This window comes from Saccopteryx leptura, chromosome 2 (assembly GCF_036850995.1).
Source record: "Saccopteryx leptura isolate mSacLep1 chromosome 2, mSacLep1_pri_phased_curated, whole genome shotgun sequence".
Lineage (NCBI taxonomy): Eukaryota > Metazoa > Chordata > Mammalia > Chiroptera > Emballonuridae > Saccopteryx > Saccopteryx leptura.
The window spans coordinates 364474130-364499844 of record NC_089504.1 but is presented as its reverse complement, the minus strand read 5'-3'; the positions used below and the strand labels follow the sequence as shown (position 1 = coordinate 364499844).

Here is a 25715-nt window from a genome sequence, read left to right as displayed (position 1 = left end):
TCCCCCTTAGGCCTGGAAACCTCTGAAGGATACCCTGCTCGCCCTGTCTGGCCTGTGCCCTCGGGTCCATTTCCAGGGCGTTGGCCTGGGCCCGAAATCACGTTGGCGGAAAGTAAAATTCCGGCAGTTTTCAGGGCGAGCCCTCAGGTACCAGAGGGGTGTCATCCCCACCTGTGCCGTCTGGGGAAGTGAGATGTCAGCAAAGCAGTGCTTCCCAAAGGCCTGCCCAGCTGGTCTGCGGTCTGCGTTGAGTGTAGGGGGGTGGGGGGGACACACGACCCTGGAGCCCGCTGCGGGGGGCGGGGTCACCAGCCCCGTGCGCGTGCGTCTGATGAGGGCGTTGACTCGGGCGTTTGCAGGAGGAGACCGAGGAGTGGCGGCGGTTCCAGGCGGACCTGCAGACGGCCGTGGTGGTGGCCAACGACATCAAGTGCGAGGCTCAGCAGGAGCTGCGCACGGTGCGGAGGCGGCTGCTGGAGGAGGAGGAGAAGAACGCGCGGCTGCAGAAGGAGCTGGGGGACATGCAGGGCCGCAGCAGGTGGGCCCCCGGCGCCCCCACGCACCCATGCCCCACGAGGCTGCGCGCTCCCACGCAGCACTTGGCTTCTCACTTCATCCCCGCCCCACCCTGCGCATGGCTTTCGGTGCGCCCCTGCGTCTGTCCGTGCTGCAGGGCTGCTCCCCGGGGCTCCCTCCACCCCAGCCGCCACCACACAACCTAGTACAGTCCCTCCGGCACTGGTCATGCCCTTCTCGGGCCTCTGCACGTGTATCAGCACTCTAGCCAGGCATCTCGGGGCGGGAGACCGGACGTCACGCCCCGGACGCCCCTCAGATCGCAGCGTCCGTTAGCGCAGGAAGCACAGTTCAGTGGAGGGGGGGGCGTGGTGGCCCCCCTCGTAGGGCACTCTCGTACAGCAAGGGACCGGCCCCCAGAGGAGGGACTCGTTCCTCCTGGCCCGGGGACATGCTTCTGTGTTCGCAATATCGGTGGGCTACCTCGAAAAACCCTTGAAATAGGGTTAAAAAAGGATGAACGTGGGAAACGTGCATCTGTGGCCCCGTTTAAACTTTCTTAGCAGCGAATTTCAGAGAGAGGTATTCCCAAAGCAGTCTCAGAGTTCATTGTTATATAAAATTTAAATGGTTTGCAGGATTACAAACAATAGGTTAGGCTTTTTTTTTTTTTTTTTTGTGAGAGGAGGGGAGGCAGAGAGACAGACTCCTGGACATGAGCCCCAACCAAGATCCACCGGGCAAGCCCACTAGGGGGCAGTGCTCTGCCCATCTGGGGTGTTGCTTTGTTGCTCAGCAACTGAGATATTCTAGTGCCTGAGGTGGAGGCCATGAAGCCATCCTCAGCACCCAAGGCCAGCCTGCTCCCATCAAGCCATGGCTGCAGGAGGGGAGGAGAGGAGAGAGATAGAGGGTGGGGGGAGGGGTGGGGAAGCTGATGGGCACTTCTCCTGTGTATCTTGACATGTAGCTGATTTCCACAGTTCACGCCTGAAAAGCAAGGTCACGATTTCATAGTCACGCCCGGACCCTCTGGCCAAGACAGCATGTGGATTCTCAGTTCAGGGCGAAGGAGAGGAAGAGAGCTGGCTTGTGCAGTGTTCTGTACTGACGTGGTTGTGAAGTTATTCTGGTTTTCCTTTGTGTTTCCTTGATTTGTCCGTTTGTCTTGCTTTTTTTTAACATTGTGTGTTTTGGGCAGAGGAACCAAACCATAGCTTGTGTTACTTCATGTTTATGTTGTATTTTTAGAAGCAAACAGTAAAAGACCAGTCTTGAGCCTGTTATAATGGGAGGAGCCGCACTTCCAGCAGAGATTCTGGGACGACAGGCCTGGGTGTGCAGCCCGGACCCTGGGGCCCTAGGGAATCTTTGCATGAGTCTTGACAGTTTTAAGTTTCCCTGTGGTGGGTCCCACCTCTTCAAACGTAAGCTCACTTTTTTTTTTTTTTTTTAACACAGCATGTTAAAAAAACATGCTTTTCTAGTGATTTGCAAACTGACCTTCCCCATTTATCAATTTAATCTCTTATTGCAAAACATCACATTTTAGAATTGACAGCCACCCAGCCCTGGGCATAGTCCTGAATCCCTGGAAGGCTTCAGTGCGTTTCCTGAGTGTCGCTGCGCTGGGCAGGACCTCAGACAGCTGTCTGGCTGTTCTCGTCCGGTTCTGCGCTCCTCTGGCAAACTGTTCCTTCTAAAGAGTTGACTGTTTTTGAAAGTTACTCCTGGCTCGCTGAGGGCTCAGCCACTTCCTGAACCTGACCACATGCTCAAGACTTGAAACCAACTCACGCCCTCAATGGGTCATGAAGTGACATAGTGTTTTTTCACCTTGACTGAGGGGGTTCTTGCCTGGAACTCGATTTAACTTTGACAGTCCTCCAGCGAGAACTCAGAAGTCATTCTTGGTTTTGGCACAAGCCAAAGAACTTGCAGGAAATTCTCTGATGAGGTCTTCCAAGTACAACCAAGAGAAGGTAAGAGCACCTGAAAAGCATACCTTGACCATGACACGGGATTAACTGACCTGAATTCCCATTTTGCCTGCATGGACATTCGAAGACATTCAGTTCGGCTAGGAGGAGGACAGATGAAGTTGGCATCTATTACCAAGAATTCAATAACTCAGGCAAAGCGGACTGTTATATAATTTAGCGTTCTAGATAGTTTGAAAACTTGGCTCATTAGTGATCACCAGTCCTGTTATGTTTTCAAAGGTATGTTGATTGTAGCATGGAACTGATGTTATGGGAAGATGAGATGCTGGGCTCTTCTCTGCCACCAGTTGTCAAGAATTCCTTCCCAGACCTCGCTCCTTCCTCTCTTAAATGAGGAGGTAAGAGCAGGCTATCTTTAAAGGGCCCTGTGCGCTCTGCTGGTCCCTGAGACTGGCTGGAGAGCTGGTCTTCCTCTGACAGGGGAGTCAGGGCTCAGCTGCCCACATTACCTTCTTTCCAGTGCAACGTCCCGGGGAAATGGCATGTCCATCTCTTGGCTGGGCTGTGGACCTCACCTCCCTCTTCCAGAAAGTTGAACAAGCCAGTGTAGTTTTTACGGACCCGAACGTGATCCGTTTTTGCTGGGCGTGGACTGATGCACGGATGAAAGGGGAATGAAGCACTTTTCAACGCCGGCTTCTTCTAATTGTGAACCGTTGGGAGAGAGACACGGCCATGAAAACTTTCACTGAAATGAACACATCAGATCTTTTTTTTTTTTTTTTTTTCCTGAAATGTCTTGAGTCCAGAGCATGGTAGACACAGAGAGCACACACGCAGCCTGACGTTTGATGACTTGACGGTCCACATAACAGTCTTTCTACAGAGAGGATTGTTGGTGAGCCATACCTGACACAGGCCTCTCAGACGGTAGCAGGGAGAGACCCCAGTCTATGTGTTCTCTCAGTCAAGACCATTCGGGTTAGGGTGATGCATTTCCATTTTTACTGTTTATCGTATGACGCCGATAAGCACCCAAGGAAAACATCTAAAAAAAGATAGAGAGAGAGAGATCCTTAAAAATACTAACCATCTGTGCCTAACTCACTGTCTCGGTCTCTAACCTAGCATGTCGGACACTCGGCAGGTGTTCGCTTGTCCCCGCTGGTCCTCCTCTTGTCACCTCTGAAGCGAGCGGCATGGCTGCAGGTCACTCTCCAGATTCCCTGGAACTGGCTCTTAACCCTGTGTGTGCGCAAACGTCGCCTGCCCTGTCGGCCGCGTGTCCGTGCCGCCCTTTGTGGTGTTGTCCTCACGGCTGCCCTGCGTCACCGCCGCTCACCCGGTGCTCCGGGGTTGTCCCTGCCAGGGAGCGTGTGCAAGTGGGAGGTGTGGGTTCCTGTCACGAAGTTGTTTTTCCCCCCAGCCGTCTTGCTGCAGATGCTTTGATCGGCATCGCTGGCTCTGGTGGAAGGGGCCGGTTCCCGTGGAGACCCCGACGAGGTGCCCGAGCAGACCTCACAGCCGTTCTTTAGGTCGTTGGGGGCCGACGACATTTCATCTGGTCCCTGTAGAACGAGGGAAGTCCTCTGGTGTCCCAGCCAGCCTCGCCCCCCGCCATTCTTTACTGTGTATTTGTTCACGGGTTAAGTTTGCATTTGTGGCATTCGATGCACAGCCTGTCGTTCGAAACAGCTGTCTGCCTTCCTGCCCCTTGGCCCCCGACCTCCTTACGGATGAGCTTTGGAATATCTGGACAGGAGCTCCCTCGGGCCTTTAGGGCTTTATGCTAGGATAAAAAAGGAGTTATTATTATTATTATTATTATTAACTTTATTTGCCTTGATGATAGGACAGATGAGGGGAGGCGCAGGCTGCTGTCAATCACCAGGAGCCTGCTTTTGTTTATCCTCGGCTGCCGGGGCGGACCTCGCGCAGGGTAGTGAAGCCTAGGCCGTGTCGCCCGCCCGAAGACTTCTGACTCCTGAGAAATTGGGACGGCAGGACCGTGTGGGTCCCGTCCTGGGCGTTACCTTCTCCCTGTGGGACAGTGTCCACGGCGGTTGGCCCTGACGTTCATACACGAAGGTCGCGTTGCGCTAAGACACTCCTTCACCAGCCTCCCCCCCCCCCCCCCGCTTCTATTTCCACAGCTCCCTGGTCTCTGTCAGCTAGCAGGGCAGAGACAGCACTGACGGAGGACAGCCAGCCAGCCCCGCCCTGCCGTGAGGGGAAGCGACAGCCTGTCTGTGTGGAAGGGGGGCTCGCGGACAGGACCCGCTGCCCCATGTCTGTGGACAGGGGCTCACGGACAGGACCCGCTGCCCCATGTCTGTGGACAGGGGCTCACGGACAGGACCTGCTGCCCCATGTCTGTGGAAGGGGGGCTCGCAGACAGGACACGCTGCCCCATGTCTGTGGAAGGGGGGCTCGCAGACAGGACACGCTGCCCCATGTCTGTGGACGGGGGGCTCACGGACAGGACCTGCTGCCCCATGTCTGTGGAAGGGGGCTCGCAGACAGGACACGCTGCCCCATGTCTGTGTGGAAGGGGGGCTCGCGGACAGGACCCGCTGCCCCATGTCTGTGGAAGGGGGCTCGCGGACAGGACCCGCTGCCCCATGTCTGTGGACGGGGGCTCACGGACAGGACCTGCTGCCCCATGTCTGTGGAATGGACGGGGCGCTCGCGGACAGGACCCGCTGCCCCATGTCTGTGGATGGGGGCTCGCGGACAGGACACGCTGCCCCTTTGTACAGAGCCACCGTCCCCTCCAACCGTCTCTACACACAGTCAGTTTGCTTCGAGTCTCGTTACCTTTTGTCCAACATTTCTGACATCGACTCATTGCGCAAAGATGGTGCCTCCCCCTTTATTTATTTATTTAAAAAATTTTTTTTCTCAGAAGATCCAGCAGTCTTTTATTGGAGCATCAAACGAAATTCTGGAAGGAAAAATAAAAAAAGTTCACGTCCGTTGTGAACCAAGTTTGAATGCGCAGCCAGAGTGTTTAGGGAGCAAGTTCGAGGTGCCAGCCTGCTTGTGCTTTACTTTCTGGAGTTTATTTTCATGCTTTTTTTTTTCTTTCATATGCTGTTAGATCATCTTGGCGTTCATGCTATTTAAGGCAAAAGAGGAAGCCATCTGTATGATGGCTCGTTCCGAAGAAGTTAGAAAATTCTGCTTCCTTTCTGCCGAGGCGTGATCGGCCCGTGGAACGTGGGTCTTACTCCATTGCCTCATCTGAGGCAAAGCCACCCACTAAGTTTCCGTTGGATGTCCAGAAATCTCGGCAGGGCCCAGCGCAAGTAGACGGTTGGGTTGATAAGAAAGGATGTCATTAAACCAGGTAGCTCAGCGCAGTGACAGCGCTGGGATCTCACGGAAAACTTGTCACAAACTACAACCAAAGCCTCATGAATGAATACAACTCACCCTGGAAACTTCAAGACTTTTTTTTTTTTTTTTTAATTCAGAAGCATTAAGTTCAAAGTGTGATTTTAAACTTCTGGAAGCACGGACGTTGGTGAACACGCTGTGTGTCCAGTTCAGCCAACCCTACGGCCGTTCTCACGTGAGGAGCTGGGGCACACTCCCCACGGCCTTGGGCTAAGACAGGACGCGCTGTCTGACCCTAGGGGGGTGAGGAACAGGAAAGCCCTCGAACTCAGAAGGACCTTGTGGGTGGCACACTGGAGAACCTAGCCAGATAAAACTTTATATACCGGGAGAGCTTTACTTCAGGTTGAGAACCCTTAGAATGCTCTCTAAATTTCACTTGCCGGGTGTTTTCAGATCTCAGCAAGAAGAAAAGTACTCAGGTCAAGTCGCCCAGCTGTGTCTGCACCCCTGTTCTGACCTGTCCTTCCTCTGGGGACTTTCAGATATTTTTATATGTAAGTGTTTATGAAGTGCTAAATAAATGTTATCTAGAAGAGTCCATTGCCTGATTTTTTATTTATTTATTTTTAATCATTGGCTGCATTTCTACAAGGCCTTGACGGCATTTTGTTCTCCGTTTCCTAGTGCGTTCCGTTCAGACCAGGAGAGCCACGTCCAGTAACTGCACGGAGCTCGGAGTTCCAAGACAAGTTGTGGACGAGGAGGAGGCTGGTTTTAAATGGAAGCGGCATTTTTTCTTTTACGCAGTTTTATTAGAACAAGAGAGCAAGGAGCGAAACCACTAATTTTGCACGAATTAGTCTTTAAAGCAAAACTCGGTCGGAAAATACCACATGAAATCTGAAGTCGGGGTTTGTCTCGTAGAAGTAGAAAAACAGATTGGTCATTGGGTGATGTCATGCATCAGATTCCTTCTTACTTAAGAAGACTTTTTAGGTTATATGAGTAACAAAATGGAGGTGTGTCAAGAAAAATGTTAATCGCCTGACCAGGCGGTGGCGCAGTGGATAGAGCGTCGGACTGGGATGCAGAGGACCCAGGTTCGAGACCCCAAGGTCGCCAGCTTGAGCGCGGGCTCATCTGGTTGGAACAAAGCTCACCAGCTTGGACCCAAGGTCGCTGGCTCCAGCAAGGAGTTACTCGGTCTGCTGAAGGCTCGTGATCAAGGCACATATGAGAAAGCAATCAATGAACAACTAAGGTGTCACAACGAAAAACTGATAATTGATGCTTCTCATCTCTCTCTGTTCCTGTCTGTCTGTCCCTATCTATCCCTCTCTCTGACTCTTTCTGTCTCTGTTAAAAAAAAAAAAAAAAGAAGAAGAATGTTAATCTTTCTGGCCCTCCAGTAACCCCCTGTAAGGTAATCAGTGTTCATAGTATATATTTATATTTTCCCTTAACATCTTCGTGTATTCACACACACACACACACACACACACACACACACACACACACACGTGTGCATATATATGGTTAATTTGTATATTTTTACGATGGGTGGTTACATCTCACATAATGATTGTATCGTGGCCATCCTTCCCGGTTGATACATAGGAATTTAACTCATTTTATTTATTTATTTATTTTTTTTTTTAACTTTTTTTTTTTTTTTTTAGATTTTTTATTCATTTTTTAGAGAGAGGAAACACAGAGAGAGAGAGAGAGACAGAGAAGGGAGGGAGGAGCAGAAAGCATCAACTCCCATATGTGCCTTGACCAGGCGAGACTGGGGTTTTGAACCAGCAACCTCAGCATTCCAGGTCAACGCTTTTACCCACTGCACCACCACAGGTCAGGCTTAACTCATTTTAATTGTTACGTGGTATCCCCAGAGAACGGATGTGTGCCCTACTCAACTATTGCCATACTGATGAATCAAGATTATATTTTGCCTTTTTTTTCTTTCCAGATAATACCATAATAATCCTTATTCATCTAGCCTTATAGACTTGTGTTTTTTATTTTGAGAGGATGGGTTCATTATTTTAACAGGTAGGATTGCTGCATTATTTTAACAGGTAGCGTCAGATTGCTTTACTAAGACTAACATTTTAATCTTGATGAGAACCGCTGTTTACACACAGAGAGTGTCAGTCTTAATTTTTGCCCAGAGGGTAAGCCACAAATGCCATCTCCTTAGTACTTCAGTGTACATTTCCTGGAGCTTTTTTTTTTTTGTATATATATTTTTTAATTTTTATTAATTTTAATAGGGTGACATCAATAAATCAGGGTACATATGTTGTAAGTGATCCGATGTCATCATCTCTCATGGCTGGATAGTATACCATGGTGTATATGTGCCACATCTTCTTTATCCAGTCTTCTATTTTTTTTTTTTACAGTGATTAAAGCCTTTAAGCAAACTCTTGGCCAATACAGCAAGAATCCATAAAAAAGAGTAGTGTCCTTAACATGTTCACCAAGTCCAAGTTGGTCCCAACACCATGCCAAATCCCTGAAAAATGCAACCCAACCCCCAAATGTATATTAATCATTTGAAAATTGCTCGTTTCACACTCAAGCTGATTTTTTTCTTATTAAGGCTGTGTGTTTATCCCAGTGTATTTTGGGTCTTTTGTCTCTGTCCTCTTTGTCATAGAAAATTTTTATATTGTTATGTGTTACAATCTGTCAGTATTTTTCTTGACTCCTTCTGGGTGTTGGTTTTTTGTTTTTGTTTTTTTAAGATTTTTCCCCTACCCTAATCTTGTACAAATCGGCTGTTACATTCTCTTCATCTTACACACACACACTCTCTCTCTCTCTCTCTCAGATATTAAACCTTCCTTTCTTTGTTTCGTCTGATGTGAACTGTAGGTCTTCTCCTTCGTGGGACAGCCAGGCCTGCCAGCACCGGTTATAACCAGAGTCCCCCTGGGAAGCCAGGCCTGCCAGCACCGGTTATAACCAGAGTCCCCCTGGGACAGCCAGGCCTGCCAGCACCGGTTATAACCAGAGTCCCCCTGGGACAGCCAGGCCTGCCAGCACCGGTTATAACCAGAGTCCCCCTGGGACAGCCAGGCCTGCCAGCACCGGTTATAACCAGAGTCCCCCTGGGACAGCCAGGCCTGCCAGCACCGGTTATAACCAGAGTCCCCCTGGGACAGCCAGGCCTGCCAGCACCGGTTATAACCAGAGTCCCCCTGGGACAGCCAGGCCTGCCAGCACCGGTTATAACCAGAGTCCCCCTGGGACAGCCAGGCCTGCCAGCACCGGTTATAACCAGAGTCCCCCTGGGACAGCCAGGCCTGCCAGCACCGGTTATAACCAGAGTCCCCCTGGGACAGCCAGGCCTGCCAGCACCGGTTATAACCAGAGTCCCCCTGGGACAGCCAGGCCTGCCAGCACCGGTTATAACCAGAGTCCCCCTGGGACAGCCAGGCCTGCCAGCACCGGTTATAACCAGAGTCCCCCTGGGACAGCCAGGCCTGCCAGCACCGGTTATAACCAGAGTCCCCCTTTGCCCACTGACTCGAAGTCCCACCTCTCATTGTTCATTTCCTCTACGTTCCGGGAGACTTTTCCGATCTGTCCTCATTCCTCTTTTTTCTCTTGAACTGGTTCTACTTTAAAACCGTTTAATGGCATTCTGTTTGATCACTGATAACCGTCTTTGAACTGGTCTCTTCGTTTAAGTTGTCATCGTTCGTGTATCCTTTTCCTGCACTTCACTGTGTTCTCAGGGTGGGTGCTGTCGAGCATCTGGTTCTGTGTTCTGTCATGAATTTACAAATACCTGTCCTCCCTTGAGTTCCGTGACTCTCTCCATCTGTGTCACGAAATACAGTCATAGATGAGAGCTTGCGTCTGCCTACCACTTTTTCTCGCTTAATCAGATGGAAGTGTCGTAGGGGCTGGCGCTGGCCCCCAGATTAGTGTCCGTAGATTCTGCTGAGTTCTTGACTCCCTTTGCCTGATGACTTCAAACCACCTTTTTCTGTCTTAGACAAGGAGGAAGTCTCTTGAGGTAACTTTGTGTTACATGTCAGAGACACAGAAGCTCCGATAGAGAATAGAGAAATATATATAACTATATAACACACGCACGCACGCACGCACGCACTCTCTACAGAGAGAGTATATAGGTGTGCTTGCCAGGGGAAAATTCATTCGTGTCCAGTGTCTTCTGTTTGGTGAAATTGGGACGTGGGAGCCAGCTTTCTAGGACTGGTTTTGTCTGGGCCTGTTGTCTACCTCAGGACGTACCGTGGCCTTCTTCCTGATGTGGCACTGTCCTTTGTCCCTGGGCTAAACCATCCCTAGCTTCCTTGGACGGTCACAACCTAAGGGCACTGATCTTTCTCGGGAAGGACGCTTTGCCTGCTGTCTGGGCAGCCCGTGCTGCTCCCGGCCCTGGCCCGCTTGTACGGGACATTAGCGGGGTTTCCCCTTATCTCTGTTTTCTTGAAAAGGGAATTGGGGGGATAATCCCTTAGTATTTTCTTTCCCTATTTCTCCCCCCTTATTCTCTATAAAGCAGAAATTCTTCAAAGTCTAATGAGAGTAGATGATAATCTTTCTGCGGTTTCCAGTACCGAGGAAGGATTTTTACGATCTGTTTCTTTGGTTCTTATTGTTGTGGTTTAGAGAGTGAGACGCGGGCGTTCAGATTACCATCTCACCCTGTTTGTTTTCATTGTCCTCGACAGACTTATATTGAAGTTCAAAAGTGAAACTGCAGACTTTGCTTGACACCTGAGCGACAGAAGACTTACTAATTTGTCTCACTCTGGAACTACAGACTTCTTTGAGATATAGTTCGTGAATCACAAATAAGAAATATTTGGAGACAGTTGCGTTTCAGGTTAGGACATAGAAGCAGCAAAGGCACAAGGACAGGACTTAAAGTAACGGAAGGTCAGGTGGCTAGGCGTCTGGTTCGAAAGCTAGGTGGGCGGGGGCGGGTCGTGGTAGTGAGTCTATGTAGCACCGGGAAAGGCCTGGAGCTGGCCTTCCTTCACGGAACGACCTGCTGTAAACATGCTGGACACGACCAGATTCTTATAGCTTTTTTTTTTTTTTTTTTTTTTTTATTTTTCTGAAGCTGGAAACGGGGAGAGACAGTCAGACAGACTCCCGCATGCGCCCGACCGGGATCCACCCGGCACGCCCACCAGGGGCGATGCTCTGCCCACCAGTGGGCGATGCTCTGCCCCTCCGGTGTGTCGCTCTGCCGTGACCAGAGCCACTCTAGCGCCTGGGGCAGAGGCCAAGGAGCCATCCCCAGCGCCCGGGCCATCTTTGCTCCAATGGAGCCTTGGCTGCGGGAGGGGAAGAGAGAGACAGAGAGGAAGGACGGGGTGGGGGTGGAGAAGCAAATGGGCGCTTCTCCTATGTGCCCTGGCCAGGAATTGAACCCGGGTCCCCTGCACACCAGGCCGACGCTCTACCGCTGAGCCAACCGGCCAGGGCCACGACCAGTGTTCTTTACAAGGATTAATCTGCCAGTGGTGAAGGTTGCTGCGGCGTAATGTGACAGCTTCCAAACCTAGTTAACCTTAGAATACTTTTTTTTATTTTCCAAATGAGAGGAGGAGAGATAGTGAGACAGACTCCCATATGTGCCCCAACTAGGATCCACCCGGCAACCCCCAATTGGGGCCATGCTCGCAGCCGAGCTATTTTTAGTGCCTGAGGTGAAGGTTCCATGGAGCCATCCTCAGCCCCCTGGGCCGATGGACTCGAACCAATGGAGCCATGGCTGCGGGAGAGGAAGAGAGAGAAAGAGGGGGAGGGGTGGAGAAGCAGATGGGTGCTTCTCCTATGTGCCCTGACTGGGAATCGAACCTGGGACTTCCACACGCTGGGCTGACACTCTACCACTGAGCCAACCGACCAGGGCCAACCTTTGAATACTTTAAAAATCATTACTGAAGAGCTCATCTGTTCTTGGATCAAGTTAGAGAACACAGAGTGGTGTCCTGTGTTGGTGATGTAAGTGCTGTTGTAAACCAACATATGTAGACTGTTTCCCTGCTGTAACGAAGCAGGGAAAGCAATAAATTGGAGAGATTTGATAACATTTTAAAAATAAAAGGTACAGTGGTAGAGCGTTGGCCTGGCGTGCGGGAGTCCCAGGTTCGATTCCCGGCCAGGGCACACAGGAGAAGCACCCATCTGCTTCTCCACCCCTCCCCCTCTCCTTCCTCTCTGTCTCTCTCTTCCCCTCCCACAGCCAAGGCTCCATTGGAGCAAAGATGGCCCAGGCGCTGGGGATGGCTCCATGGCCCTTGCCTCAGGCACTAGAATGGCTCTGGTCGCGACAGAGCGACGCCCCAGATGGGCAGAGCATCGCCCCCTGGTGGGCATGCCGGGTGGATCCTGGTTGGGCGCATGCGGGAGTCTGTCTGACTGCCTCCCCATTTCCAACTTCAGAAAAATACAAAAAATAAAATTAAAAAAATAAAAAAGGTACACACATATGCGCGATTATATATCATCTATATGTTTAGATTGTAGGGGAAGCTATGTAACGTAGAGCAGTAGCCAGTGAGTAGTAGATGACATGGTCCACGGGAGATGCGTCTCCTGCCCTGTGTCCCTGCATCAGGTGACCTCACCTACAACTGACAGCCTGTCATTCTCAGGTATGTGTTCCCATTCCCTAAGGGCATATTATTGCATTAAAACGAGCGGTGAAATAAATATTGGTAGTATTTTTCTTAAATACTAACCAAGAAATACCATCAGATTTTTTTTTAACCTAACTTAACCAAGAAATACCATCAGATTTTTTTTTTTTAGAACCGTTGTGCGCCTCTCACAGGACACTCCTGCATTCTTGAAAGTTTGAGAAAAGCATGTCAAACGGCTAGATTTGCATTCTAGACGTACCATCTATAAGACAGTGGCCTTTGTCAAGTGTTTTTTTTTTTTCCTAAAATGTTGGAGCGCTTGGGAAAATTCAATGAGATGTTTTTAAGACACACGGTGCTGTCGTGTTCTGTCGTGCACGTATTTTCTCGTGGAAATGACCCTTTGTTGCCCTAGCCTCACGTCCTGGTGGTGGACGAAGACGTGCACCATTTCTGTTGATGTAAAGACGGCTTCTCAGCGAGGGCAGCTGTTGCATCTGAGCTGCGCCTGAGGAAAAAAAGCTAAACGCTGCAGGAAAAATGAATGCGTCGGGCTGATTGAAAGATGACGGCGTGTTTGTCCTCAGTCGTAGTTACAAAACACGTCAGCCGTACTTTGGGCTGATTTGGATCAACCTTAGAACCTAGCCTCTGTCTTTTTTTTTTTTTTTTTTTGTATTTTTCTGAAGCTGGAAACGGGGAGAGACAGTCAGACAGACTCCCGCATGCGCCCGACCGGGATCCACCCGGCACGCCCACCAGGGGCGATGCTCTGCCCACCAGGGGGCGATGCTCTGCCCCTCCGGGGCGTCGCTCTGCCGTGACCAGAGCCACTCTAGCGCCTGGGGCAGAGGCCAAGGAGCCATCCCCAGCGCCCGGGCCATCTTTGCTCCAATGGAACCTTGGCTGCGGGAGGGGAAGAGAGAGACAGAGAGGAAGAAGGGGGGGGTGGAGAAGCAAATGGGCGCCTCTTCTATGTGCCCTGGCCAGGAATCGAACCCGGGTCCCCTGCACGCCAGGCCGACGCTCTACCGCTGAGCCAACCGGCCAGGGCCCCTAGCCTCTGTCTTAAGCGTCAGTAGCTAGCCTTGGACAGATGTTTACCCTGTAGGAGTCCCTTGCAGTTTTTCCTGTATTTAATGAATTTGCTGTGATACACCTTGGCTGTATGCTTAAACATTTATTAATAGGTTTTATGTAATGCAGAGTTCTTACTGTTCCTTGGAACAGGAGGACATAGACAACTTAACCCTTGAGCGACGCTGGTGTTGGGGGGCACGGGCGAGAATCTGTGTGTAACTCTTGACCCCCCCACCCCCAAACTTAATTACTGATAGCCGACGGTCAGCCAGAATCCTCACCAATAACATAAACAGTCCGTTAACACATATTTTGTGTGTGGTGTGTATTATATAGTACTGCAGTCTTACAGTGAAGCAAGCTAGAGAAAAGCTATTATGGGGAGAAATCATAAGGAGAAAAGACATTTCTTTTTTCTCTGTGTGTCCTGCGTTTATTGAGAGAAAAGTCCACGGATAGGTACGTGATCCTGCGCAGTTCAAACCCATGGTCGGAGGTCAGCGTGCTTTGTTTATTGCCAGGGTTCCTCCTAGTGGATCCGAAATGATGCTAAGACAGGCTGGTGTAATGAAGTTCAAGCCTGTTCATGAGGAAAGGGCTCATAAAACCAGTAGCAGTCTTAATAACTGCTTTCTGTGGTTCTTCAATTCAGGCTTTGTTCTGTGAAGCCATGAGCACGCACGCACGCACACACACACGTGCACGCACACACACTATTACATAACATGGTGGGTATTTAGACCAGGAGATCCTGTAATCTACTTAACTTGCAGAGTTTTCTCATACTGACTCTTTTGTTCGAGGCAAGTAGGCTGGTTGTGGTTTTAGCTGCTGGAGGCAGAAGGACCAGCAATTGGTTCCTTGTAGCCTTACAGTTTTCTGACGGAGTCTATACCAGTCTTCTGACATATCATTTGATATTTTGAATCAACCGAGAAGCTTGGATCATTGTAGGGAATACCTCAGGAGATACTGAATTTCCATTTAATTCTTACTATATTACCAGGGAATTAAATGAAAAGGAATCAGTTCTTTATTTACTTATTTATTTGACAGAGAGAGAGAGACAGAAAGGGAGAGAGGAGAGAGATGAGAAGCATCAACTCATTGTTGTGGCACCTTAGCTGTTGATTGATTCTCACATGTGCCTTGACTGGGAGGCTTCAGCCAAGCCAGTGACCCCTTGCTCAAGCCCACGACCTTTGGGCTCAATCCGGTGACCCACGGGATCATGTCGATGATCCCACACTCAAGCCGACGTCCCCACATTCAAGCTGGCAAACCTCATCAAAGTAGATGAGCCTGTACTAAAGTTGGCAACCTCGGGAGGGGTTCGAATCTGGGACCTCAGAGTCCCAGGTTGAAACTATCCACTGTGCCACCACTAGTCAGGCTGAAAATGAATTTTTTTTTAACTGATCTTCCTTTGAAGAGGGGTGCCTTAAGTTTCTACAAGGCCCTTTGATAGCAAGTTATTTAAAATCTTTTACATTTTTTTTCAATGACTGTTTACATTCAATATTATTTTGTATTAATTTCAGGGGTACGGCATGGTCGTTAGACAATCATACACAAAGTGTTCCCCTGATATTCTGAGTTCCTACCTGGCACCATACATAGTTGTTACAGTGTTATCATTGACTGTCTTTCTCATGCTGAACTTGACCCCCCAGGACTATTTCATCACTACCAATTTCTACTTCTCAGTCCCCTCCCCTTTGTCACCCAGCCCCCCTCCTCCTCCCCCTCTGTGAACCATTGGTTTGTTCTCTGTGTCCATGAGTCTGTTTCTGTTTTATTTGTTTGTTTTCTTTAGATTCCACACAGAAGCGAAATCACTTAGTATTTGTCTCTCTCTGCCTGGCTTATTTCACTTAGCGTGATACCCTCTGGGTCCATCCGCGCCGTCGCAGATGGTGAGGTTTCGTTCTTTCCTTACAGCCGAGTGGTATCTATCCGTTGTGTAAATGGACCAGAGCTTTTCTGCCCACTCATCTGTCCGTGCACTTGGGTCGCTCCCATCGCTGGGCTGTTGTAAGGAGTGCTGCAGTGGACACAGGGGCGTGTTTATCCTTTTGAATTGGTATTCTGAGTTTCTTCGGATAGATCCCCAGAGGTGAAATCACACTGGGTCATAAGGTAGTTCCATGTTTAACTTTTTGAGGAGATTCCATACCGTGTCCCCAGTGGCTGCACCTGTCTGCATTCCCACCCACAGTGCACGAAGGGTCCCTTTTCTCCACACCCTCGCCAGCACCTTGTTTGTTGACTTTGACAGGTGTGAGGTGATACCTCATTTTAAAATGGGCAAAGGACCTGAATACCCAGTGCTCCAAAGAGGACAGACAGATGGCCAGCAGGGCGTATGAAAAGATGCTGACTGTCCCTGGTCACCAGAGAAATACAAATGAAACCCTCAGTGAGGGAGCGAGTTGTGTGAGTGGATTTGTGACAGGGTGGCCCCCATTTGCATGTCTGACCTTCCCGAGATGTTTTCATCTGCTCATAACCAGCCTGACTTTATTCGTTTTCTGCATATACTGTTCGCCACCTGATTTTTTTTTAATTTATTCATTTTAGAGAGGAGAGGGAGAGACAGAGAGAGAGAGAGAGACAGAGAGAGAGAAGGGGGGAGGAGCTGGAAGCATCAACTCCCATATGTGCTTTGACCAGGCAAGCCCAGGGTTTCGAACTGGCGACCTCAGCATTTCCAGGTCGACGCTTTATCCACTGCGCCACCACAGGTCAGGCCACACCACCTGATTTTATACTACGCCACACAATGAAGAAAACACAAAAACTAAGCCATTCACTTAAAAAAAAATTTTTTTTTAAACCCAACCTCCTACCAGCTTCTGGAATCCCTACTGTTTTCTCCCAAAGTTGTCACCAGTTGACTGCTTTTTTTTTTCCCACCCAAAAGCGGGGGCTGTAGAGACAGGAGTGTGGAGCCGTGTGATCGTAGTGTTTTGAGTTCTGCCTTGCTTCTATTCCGTTCACGTCGATCACGGGCCAACAGAAGACGGCTTCGGGGGCTGAGGGCAAAGCAAATTCAATCGTGTAAGCTCACAGGAACCAGGGTAATTTTAAAAAGATCAGTAAGCAGATATTTTAAACTTCCACTGACCTTATTAAACGACACTGCCAGAAATAATCCTTTTTCTTTGAGCCGGGCTCATACATTAGTCATCGTCTTGCAAAACAGCTGTGGCGATTGGGTGTATATAATAAAAGGCGGTGATGTAGAAACTAGAGGATTGGGAGATCATTCACGGGGCAATGAAATGACATTCTAAAGTCCCCTGAATGAGGAAGCCAGGCACGAGAGGATTGAGCCAGGTGACCGAGCTTCCAAAGGCTCTCTCTGAGTCTGCCTGCATTTAGAAACCACATTTTATTTACTTATTTTACTTTATTTTATTTTTTTCATTTTTCTGAAGCTGGAAACCGGGAGGCAGTCAGACAGACTCCCGCATGCGCCCAACCGGGATCCACCCGGCATGCCCACCAGGGGGCGATGTTTTGTCCATCTGGGGTGTCGCTCTGTTGCGTCCAGAGCCATTCTAGCACCTGAGGCAGAGGCCAAGGAGCCATCCCCAGCGCCCGGGCATCTTTGCTCCAATGGCTGCGGGAGGGGAAGAGAGAGACAGAGAGGAAGGAGAGGGGGAGGGGTGGAGAAGCAGATGGGCGCTACTCCTGTGTGCTCTGGCCGGGAATCGAACCCAGGACTCCTGCACGCCAGGCCGATGCACTACCGCTGAGCCAACCAGCCAGGGCAGAAACCACATTTTAAAACAACTTCCCGGGAAAGGTTGGGCGAGGGGAGATGCTTCGTCTCATGCAGAAGTGCAGGTCCCCTCCTCTAGAATACAGCTCCCGTTCTCGCTCTTGGAGGGCAAACAGTGTAGGAGTCAGGGGTTCTGTTGAACATAACGGAGATCACAGCCTCGCTGGTTTAAGCAGAAAGGTTCCCCGGGGTTTGCAGGACCGTTGGGAGGGCTGAAGACACAGGATTCCAGGTTGAGCTCCCAGGAACAACTCCCAGAGTCACAGCACAGGAGACCGGGCCTCCAGAGGAGCTGCCGTCTCTGCCCCGAATGAACGTTTGAACGAACAAACGAATGGGTCTTAGACTCAGGAGCCCGCCCGCCCGCCCAGGTGGACGCTGTCACCGCCAGCGCAGCGGCAGAAGCGTCGCACGCCGGCTGTAACCTGTGCCTGCAGTGAATGCCCTGTGCCAGCCTCTTCCCCGCTCGGGCCCCTCTCCGGGCCTTGCCCACGTCTTCCTGATGGATGGGGCTTCAGTGGCAGCTGACGTTCTAGTGGCCGGGGAGCCCTGCGACGTCATCTTTCCAACCTTTCTGTGCCGGGTGGGGGGTGGGGTGGGGGTGGGAATGCACACTGACAAGCCAGGTGGTCGTGGTCACCAGGGACAGTAGATATTTATGGTGAAGAACATTCTTGTGTGTGTGGAATAGTTTACAGAGTTGACTCACATTCTTTCTTGTTTATTTTTTATTTTATTTATTTATTTTTTTACAGGGACAGAGAGAGTCAGAGAGAGGGATAGATAGGGACAGGCAGGAATGGAGAGATGAGAAGCATCAATCATTAGTTCCTCGTTGCAACACCTTAGTTGTTCATTGATTGCTTTCTCCTATGTGCCTTGACCGCGGGCCTCCAGCAGACCGAGTAACCCCTTGCTGGAGCCAGTGACCTTGGGTCCAAGCTGGTGAGCCTTTTTGCTCAAACCAGATGAGCCCGCGCTCAAGCTGGCGACCTCGGGGTCTCAAACCTGGGTCCTCCTCATCCCAGTCCGATGCTCTATCCACTGCATCACTGCCTGGTCAGGCACATTCTTTCTGTTTAGAGGTCATGTCACCCTACCTGTGAAAGACTATTTCTGGCCATTCCCAGGAAAACATCTCTTGCTAAATAAACACTGACAGCAGCACCTACGTGATTTCCTAAGGATGCAGCGCTGATTCAGAGCACAGGATGTTAGCCTCCGTTCACGGTGGCGTGGTGGCAAAAGCGTCAGCCTGGGACGCTGAGGTCACCGGGGTGAAAGCCCGGGCTTGCCCAGGTCAGGGCACCGAGGACAAGCAATCAGTGAACACCTAGAGCGGGAACAGCGCTGAGCTGATCCTTCTCGCTCCGTGCCACCTCTACACAGTCGATAAATAAAATCTTTACAGCAAAACAAAACAGAAACACCGGGGGTTTTATACTGGGGATTCTCCTTCGAGACGGGTGTGTGTTCTCCACGTTGTCTCAGTGTAGTTCGATCTGGGGATTCTCCTTCGAGACAGGTGTGTGTTCTCCACGTTGGTCTCGGTGTAGTTCGATCTGGGGGTTCTCCTTCGAGACGGGTGTGTGTTCTCCACGTTGGTCTCGGTGTAGTTCGATCTAGGGATTCTCCTTCGAGACGGGTGTGTGTTCTCCACGTTGGTCTCGGTGTAGTTCGATCTGCGTCTCCTCCCCCAGGGCCAGCCCTCCCCCTCCCCCTGCTCAGTTTGCTTTGCTCTTTACCGTGCAGACTGGTGCGTGAAGAGCCCGAGCCCCCCGAGGTCGATGCTCCTGGCCGGTGGCCCGGGGTCTATGTCAGCAGAGCCTCCCCGACGCCTTTGGAGCCTGCAACCACCGTGAAGTCCCTCATCAAGTCGTTTGACTTGGGACACCCAGGTATCTTTTTGTTTCATAAGCAAAACTCAAAATTCAAACCAGGGCCCCCAATAGCAAGCGTGTCTCTACCCCACACCGGCCCCAACTCGGTAACAACCACAGGGTTCTCCTAGTTCATTCCGCGTGAAGCCCCTTGTGTTCCAGGGATGCCCCCCCCCCCGCGGGATGTTGTCGGGGGGGGGCCCTGGCTCACGCAGAGCACAGTCTCCTCTCTCCGCCTCGTCCCCTTCCTTTCCTGCCTCTCCGCCTATTACGTACAGGTCACTACTCTTTATTTATTTATTTGCCTTCTACGGTCTGATGTGGATGAGCAGGGTTGGCCGGATGGTTTGTCTCCTAGGAAACAAGCCGTCGAATCCTTGCATTCGGCTCTCTCGCTGGTGCCTGCCTCATCTGGCAACGTGTGCGCGGCCAGGCTGTTCTGTACCTGGCTTTGTCTCTGCCCTGTGACCCCCTGGGCTGACCTGTCGGTCCTGATCTTGGTGCACAGCCCCGCCTTTTCCCCGCCCCTGGCTGACAGACCGCTTGCCTTTATTCACAATTACCCACGTATCTGAGAACGATGCGCCCCTATGCCCTGCACACCTAAAGAGAGTAAGTAGAAAACACCGAATGTGAGTCTACCCAAAATAACAACGGACTGTGTCTTCACTTGGCTGCAACAAAGAACGTCTGTCGTGTCGGAAGGCTAGAGGAATAGCTAATCTTAGGACGGGGCTGGTTATCTCTGCTCAAATACGTTGCAGCTGGATTAGGTTAAGATTGGAGTACAGCCATGGGAAGACATGAAATCCCAGTGACTACAGTCCAGGAAAATGGGAAATGAATGAACACTATGGTTTGTGCGGGGAGTTACCTGTCCCTCCTTCACCATGGGAGCCTCGTTAATATGCTTTCTGTTTCCTCGTGTGTCCTGTTTTCTCAGACCAACCCTGTTTAGTTCATTCCCACCCTGGCGTTCCCCACTTCAGCACTAACCCCGAGGAGAAAGGTGTATACGTCATACTTTATAAACAGCAGGGGATGCTTTTTTTAGCCACTGAAAAGTAACCAGTCGGGAACTAGTATTTGCTATTTTTTAATTCGCCGACATATCAATGTTTCCATCTCTTGGCAGGTGGACCGGGACAGAACGTGTCTGTCCATAAGGCCCCGCGAAGTCCCCTGAGTGGCATACCAGTGAGGACTGCGCCAGCCGCCGCCGTTTCTCCCATGCAGGTACCGGAAGCATTTGCGTGCGCGGGTGGTCGCCGGGGTCACGCCATGCTATCACAGCCTGCTCTACACAGGCCACGAGAGGGAAGGAGAAAACCAACTGGTTTATCTTTTGAGGCATGTTAACCATCCTTTCGAATAAGCCTACAGTAATAGTAGTTTCACTTTCACTAGAATTTACACTTCTGAAGCCTAAAAGAGGTGCGGGGCCAACAATGATTTATTTTGTGATAATCATCACATTTATTTAACAGGACCGAAACAGGGTGTGCTTCATTCGTACTTATTTTTCTTTTCTTTATTTTTTTTTTTCTTTCATTTTTCTGAAGCTGGAAACAGGGAGAGACAGTCAGACAGACTCCCGCATGCGCCCGACCAGGATCCACCCGGCACGCCCACCAGGGGCGACGCTCTGCCCACCAGGGGGCAATGCTCTGCCCATCCTGGGCGTCGCCATGTTGCGACCAGAGCCACTCTAGCGCCTGAGGCAGAGGCCACAGAGCCATCCCCAGCGCCCGGGCCATCTTTGCTCCAATGGAGCCTTGGCTGCGGGAGGGGAAGAGAGAGACAGAGAGGAAAGCGCGGCGGAGGGGTGGAGAAGCAAATGGGCGCTTCTCCTGTGTGCCCTGGCCGGGAATCGAACCCGGGTCCTCCGCACGCTAGGCCGACGCTCTACCGCTGAGCCAACCAGCCAGGGCCGTACTTATTTTTATTGAGCCGTAAAGACGAGTCTTCTGTAAATGTTTAACAACGGGCTCTTCGCGGGAAAGACCGAGATTTGTACTGTCCGCCAGTTTCTGTGCTGCGGACGTTACCGTTGTTGCTGATTTCAGAATATCCTGATGACATCAGTGAACATGAAAAGAGATGTGCATTGTATAGTGTTTCTACAGTACAGATAACAGTGGGCATAAATGACCTCCACCGTAAAATGTTGCAAAATAACTAAGAGGCATTGAGTTTTGAGTATTAATTGCTTTTGCTTATATTAAGTTTAATGTCGATAATGGGCTTGACAACTAGCCTTGCAAAATTCCTGAAGAATTGAGTTGGCCATTATGAGCTGGTACGCACCAGCTGCAGCACGCTACTGGCATGTAAAGTAAGGTACATACATGTTAAATGTATAGCGTGAATGTCTCCATAGGTGTACGCCCAGGGTACCCACCTCAGAAGGCCCCCTCCCCTCACCAGCCCGTCTGTAACCCCGTCGACATCATCCCTATCCTGACCTCTGTCACTGGAGGTTAGTTTTGTGTGACCTGGGACCTCCTGTAGGGAGAAGCACATTGTATCTTTTCTTTTGTGACCGGATGGTTTGGCTCACCCTAGGCCTGTGAGATTGACTCATGTTGCGATGGCAGTTTATTATTTTTCATTGCTGCCTAGTGTTCCCTTGTGGAAATACGCCACAGCTTGTTCATTCTACTGATGGTTGACTTTTGGGTCTGATTTTAAAAGCGTCTTTTACCAAAAATTTCAGTTTAAAAAGGAAAAGTTAAAAATCTCCCTGGCCCCATCACCCCAGAAATAGCTGATTGTCTACTCTTCTATTGTAGATGTTGTTGAGCATAAAAGTGTGTGTGAGTGTGGGTAGGGAGGGGGAGGGAGAGAAAGTTTTGTGATTGGATTGCTCTGCACATTATTCAGATACTGGCTCGTGTCACTTTGCCATGGGACTAGCACCCTTGCGGGCAGGGACTAACCTGCTGCACTTGCTGTTGTCTTCCGTCTGCATCAGTGGCCAGTACGCATTTGGTAGCAGAAGCTCAGTGAACATTTCTTTAATGAACGAAGCTATTATCAGAGACAGCTGCAAATGCAGTATTTGGAGAAATAATTCATTTTTTAAAGGCTACATAATACGCCATGGTTTATTTAAACACTCCTCTGTTTAACTTCTTTTGGGCATTTAGGTATCTCTTCAAGATCCTGTTTTCAATCTTGGGGGGATATAGACCCAGCAGTGGGATTGCCGGGTCCTGTGGTAGTTCTAGTTTTAGTCACCTTTGAGGAGCCCCCTGTGCTTCCCCACTGTGTCTGTGCCACTCTGCAAACCCCCAGCAGTGCGGCAGGCATTCCGGTTTTCCCGCATCTCCCACTGCTTGTTATTTTATGGGGTTTTTGTTGTTGTTGTTGTTTCATAATAACCATCCTAAGAGGTGTGAGGTGATATTTATCGTGGTTTTGGTTTGCATTTCGCTGGTGATTAGTGAGTGACGTTGGGCATCTTTTCATAGATCTGTTGGCTATTTAAAAAGTCAGTATTTTGGGCCCTGGCCAGTCGACTCAGTGGAGAGAGCATCAGCCCGGTGTGCGGGAAGTCCCGGGTTCGATCCCTGGCCAAGGCACACATGAGAAGCAACCATCTGCTTCTCTCCCTCTCTCTCTCCCCCTTCTCTCCCTCTTTCCCTCTCACAGGTGATGGGTGGCTCGATTGGTTTGACTCTCGGCCCCAGGCACTGAGGATGACTCAGTCGGTCTGAGCATTGGCCTCAGGTGCCGAGGATAGCTCGGTTGATTCAGGCATCAGCCCCAGACGTGGATTGCCGGGTGGATCCTGGTCGGGACGCATGCGGGAGTCTGTCTCTTTATCCCCCCTCTTCTCACTTAAAAAAAAAAATCAGTATTTTTACAGATATACTTAAATATACTATATAGACTACTCCAGGAAGGATAGTCACACAGCTGATTAGCGAGGATTGCCCCCTGGGAGAAGAACTGGGAGCTGGAAGTGAAAGGGAGACTTTCTTTTAACTCTCTATGCCAGTTGCATCGATTATCTGCTCACGCTAGTAAGTCGTTTTAAAAGCTCCCCCTGGTGATGCCTACGAGCTTCAGAACTGGCGTGCACACGGCAGGCACACGCCTTGATCGTGCCGTTGCTGATGTCGCACACGGCAGGCACATGCCTTGATTGTGCCGTTGCTGATGTCGCACATGGCAGGCACACGCCTTGATCGTGCTGTTCGTGATGTCGCACACGGCAGGCACACGCCTTGATCGTGCTGTTCGTGATGTCGCACACGGTAGGCACACGCCTTGATCGTGCCGTTCCCGATGTCGCACACGGTAGGCACATGCCTTGATCGTGCTGTTCCCAATGTCGCACACGGTAGGCACATGCCTTGATCGTGCTGTTCCTGATGTCGCACACGGTAGGCACACGCCTTGATCGTGCTGTTCCCGATGTCGCACACGGTAGGCACACGCCTTGATCGTGCTGTTCGTGATGTTGCAGGCTCACTAGGCGCTGTGCCCTTTGCTTTTCAGAGGCATTCCGCTTACAGCAGTGCGCGCCCGGCCGGCAGCGGGGTGGCCCAGCGCCTCGACCTCCCAGACCTGCCCCTCTCGGGTAAGTCACCGCAAAGAGGGGGTGCTCCGGCTTCCTGTTGTGGGGGTTACCTTTTCCTCTTGTGAAACTGAGCTTAAAAAATTAATTGGTAGCATTTCTTCCAGACGATTTCAGGCTCTAGATCAGTGGTTCTCAACCTTTCTAATGCCGTGACCCCGCAATACAGTTCCTCATGTGGCGGTGACCCCAAACCAAAAAATAATTTTGGTGGCTACTTCATAACTGTAATTTTGCTACAGTTATGATTCGGAATGTATTCTCATTGCTTTAGGCGACCTCTGTGTTTTGGTTATTCGACCCCCGCCGGGGTCGCGACCCACAGGTTGAGAACCGCTGCTCTAAATGTATGTGTGTGTTGAACATCGTCAGATCCCTGTCCTGCTGGTTGTACTGCACAGTGTGTGTGTGTGTGTGTGTGTGTGTGTGTGTGTGTGTGTGTGTGTGTGTTTGGGAGAAATGTCAAACTTTGGAAGATTTTTTGTTGTTGTTTTTTTTTACCAAATCTCAGGAGAATATCTTTAAAAGTATTTTAAGAAAAAGAAATCTTTTTTCAATTCTGAAGATCTGTTCCTTCCATAATGTCTAAAATATGCCTCTTTTGGGATATTTCTGTCTTTGGGGATAGCCCTCTTCCGTCTGTTTTTTTTTTTTTTTTTTTAATTCCTCACCTTGCTGATGAAGTGGTGTTCGTAGTCTGTGGTCCTCACAGGGTCACACCTCCGTCCTGCTGGGCCTGCGTGCTGACGGCCAGTGGGAAGTCGCGGTGGGGGTGGGGGTGGGGAGACAGGAGTGGGACCCCCCGGGGTTTGAATCTTGGCACCGCCACCTGCAGTCCAGCTTTGGTCCAGTGACTCCAGCTCCCTGCACGGTGGTTGCCCGTCTCTAAAGCCCAGATAATGCTGTCCGCCGCACAGCGTCACGTCAGGGTGCGGGGGACACGGCTTGGGTGGGCTGTGCGCTGGGGAGTGGGGCTCCTCCCACCTCCTGGGCCAGAACAAGGAGACGCGGCCGCATGTTAGATCGTCCAGAAGACACACCCTCGCTCCTCGCGGTGTGTCCGTGTGTCACTGTTGCGAGGAAACAGAAAAGATGGGAACACTAAGCGATTATTTGCTGCTGCCTGTCGGAGGGGGGGAAGCCAAAACCCTGGATCGCATAGGGAGAGAGGTCCCTTGTGTTTAGGTTAAGACAGAATGTCTGTAACACGGTGTGACGAAGAGGAAATTCCTACTGAACTTCTTTTTAGATCGCGGTCCAACAGTGGACAGATTTATCCTTTAAAATGGTTGTTTCTGTCAGGTTTCACTCTGATCGTAAATTCTTTGGCCTGACTCCCTTATTATTATTTTTTTTCCTCTTCTGAGTTTTGTTTGCTTTTTCCTGGACTGAAGGATTTTAGACTGAGATAAATACTGACGTTGAGAATGTCAAGACCACCACCTGGGCCTCGTCCCTGTGGTTGACCCGTGACGTCCAGTAGCGGCCCTGGCTCTGAACGGCACCAGGGCCCGGGCAGGGGTGGTCCTCGTTTTTCTACGGTGAGGCTGGTGACCGCTCTGATGAGCGGCTTCCTAGAGAAGCAACAAGGGTCGCCGTGATGACCTCCAGGGAGAAGGACATGGTGGCCAGGGACCAGTGGGTCCTTCCAGGTCAGCAGAGTGAGAAGAAAAGAGAGCAGAGCTGAAGGAGGTCATAAAGGTGGTCACTGCTCCTTTGCAAACTGAGGGACCCTCTGCTAGAGATCGAGGGGAGGCCACAACAGAACGATGGGAAGCCTGCCTGGTGTGCATTCTGCACGTCTGCCGTGTGTGGTGTAACGTGGGGAACAGCCGCCTCGTGTGCTGAGCACCGTGACTGAGGGCAGGGTCTTTTTTAAACTGTGGTAAAAGACAAATGACCCAAAACTCACTGCCTGAGCCATTTTCAAGTGTACTAGGT

The 25715-nt window shown here is 50.5% G+C and overlaps 1 protein-coding gene across 5 annotated transcripts in view; it reads left to right on the top strand.

The window, feature by feature from the left end:
* The window catches only part of LOC136392635 (adenosine receptor A2b-like), a 244372-nt gene that overhangs the window by 123401 nt on the left and 95256 nt on the right, over positions 1–25715 (top strand). For 3 of the 5 annotated variants that reach the window (XM_066364981.1, XM_066364980.1, XM_066364982.1), the window contains 4 exons: positions 360–538; positions 19062–19207; positions 20325–20425; positions 23696–23777. In XM_066364981.1, coding sequence (XP_066221078.1) covers positions 360–538; positions 19062–19207; positions 20325–20425; positions 23696–23777 — 508 coding nt within the window. Of the gene's footprint in view, positions 1–359; positions 539–3587; positions 3740–4612; positions 6390–19061; positions 19208–20324; positions 20426–23695; positions 23778–25715 lie in introns of those variants that run through there. The other 2 variants (XM_066364984.1, XM_066364983.1) reach the window with 2 other exon arrangements.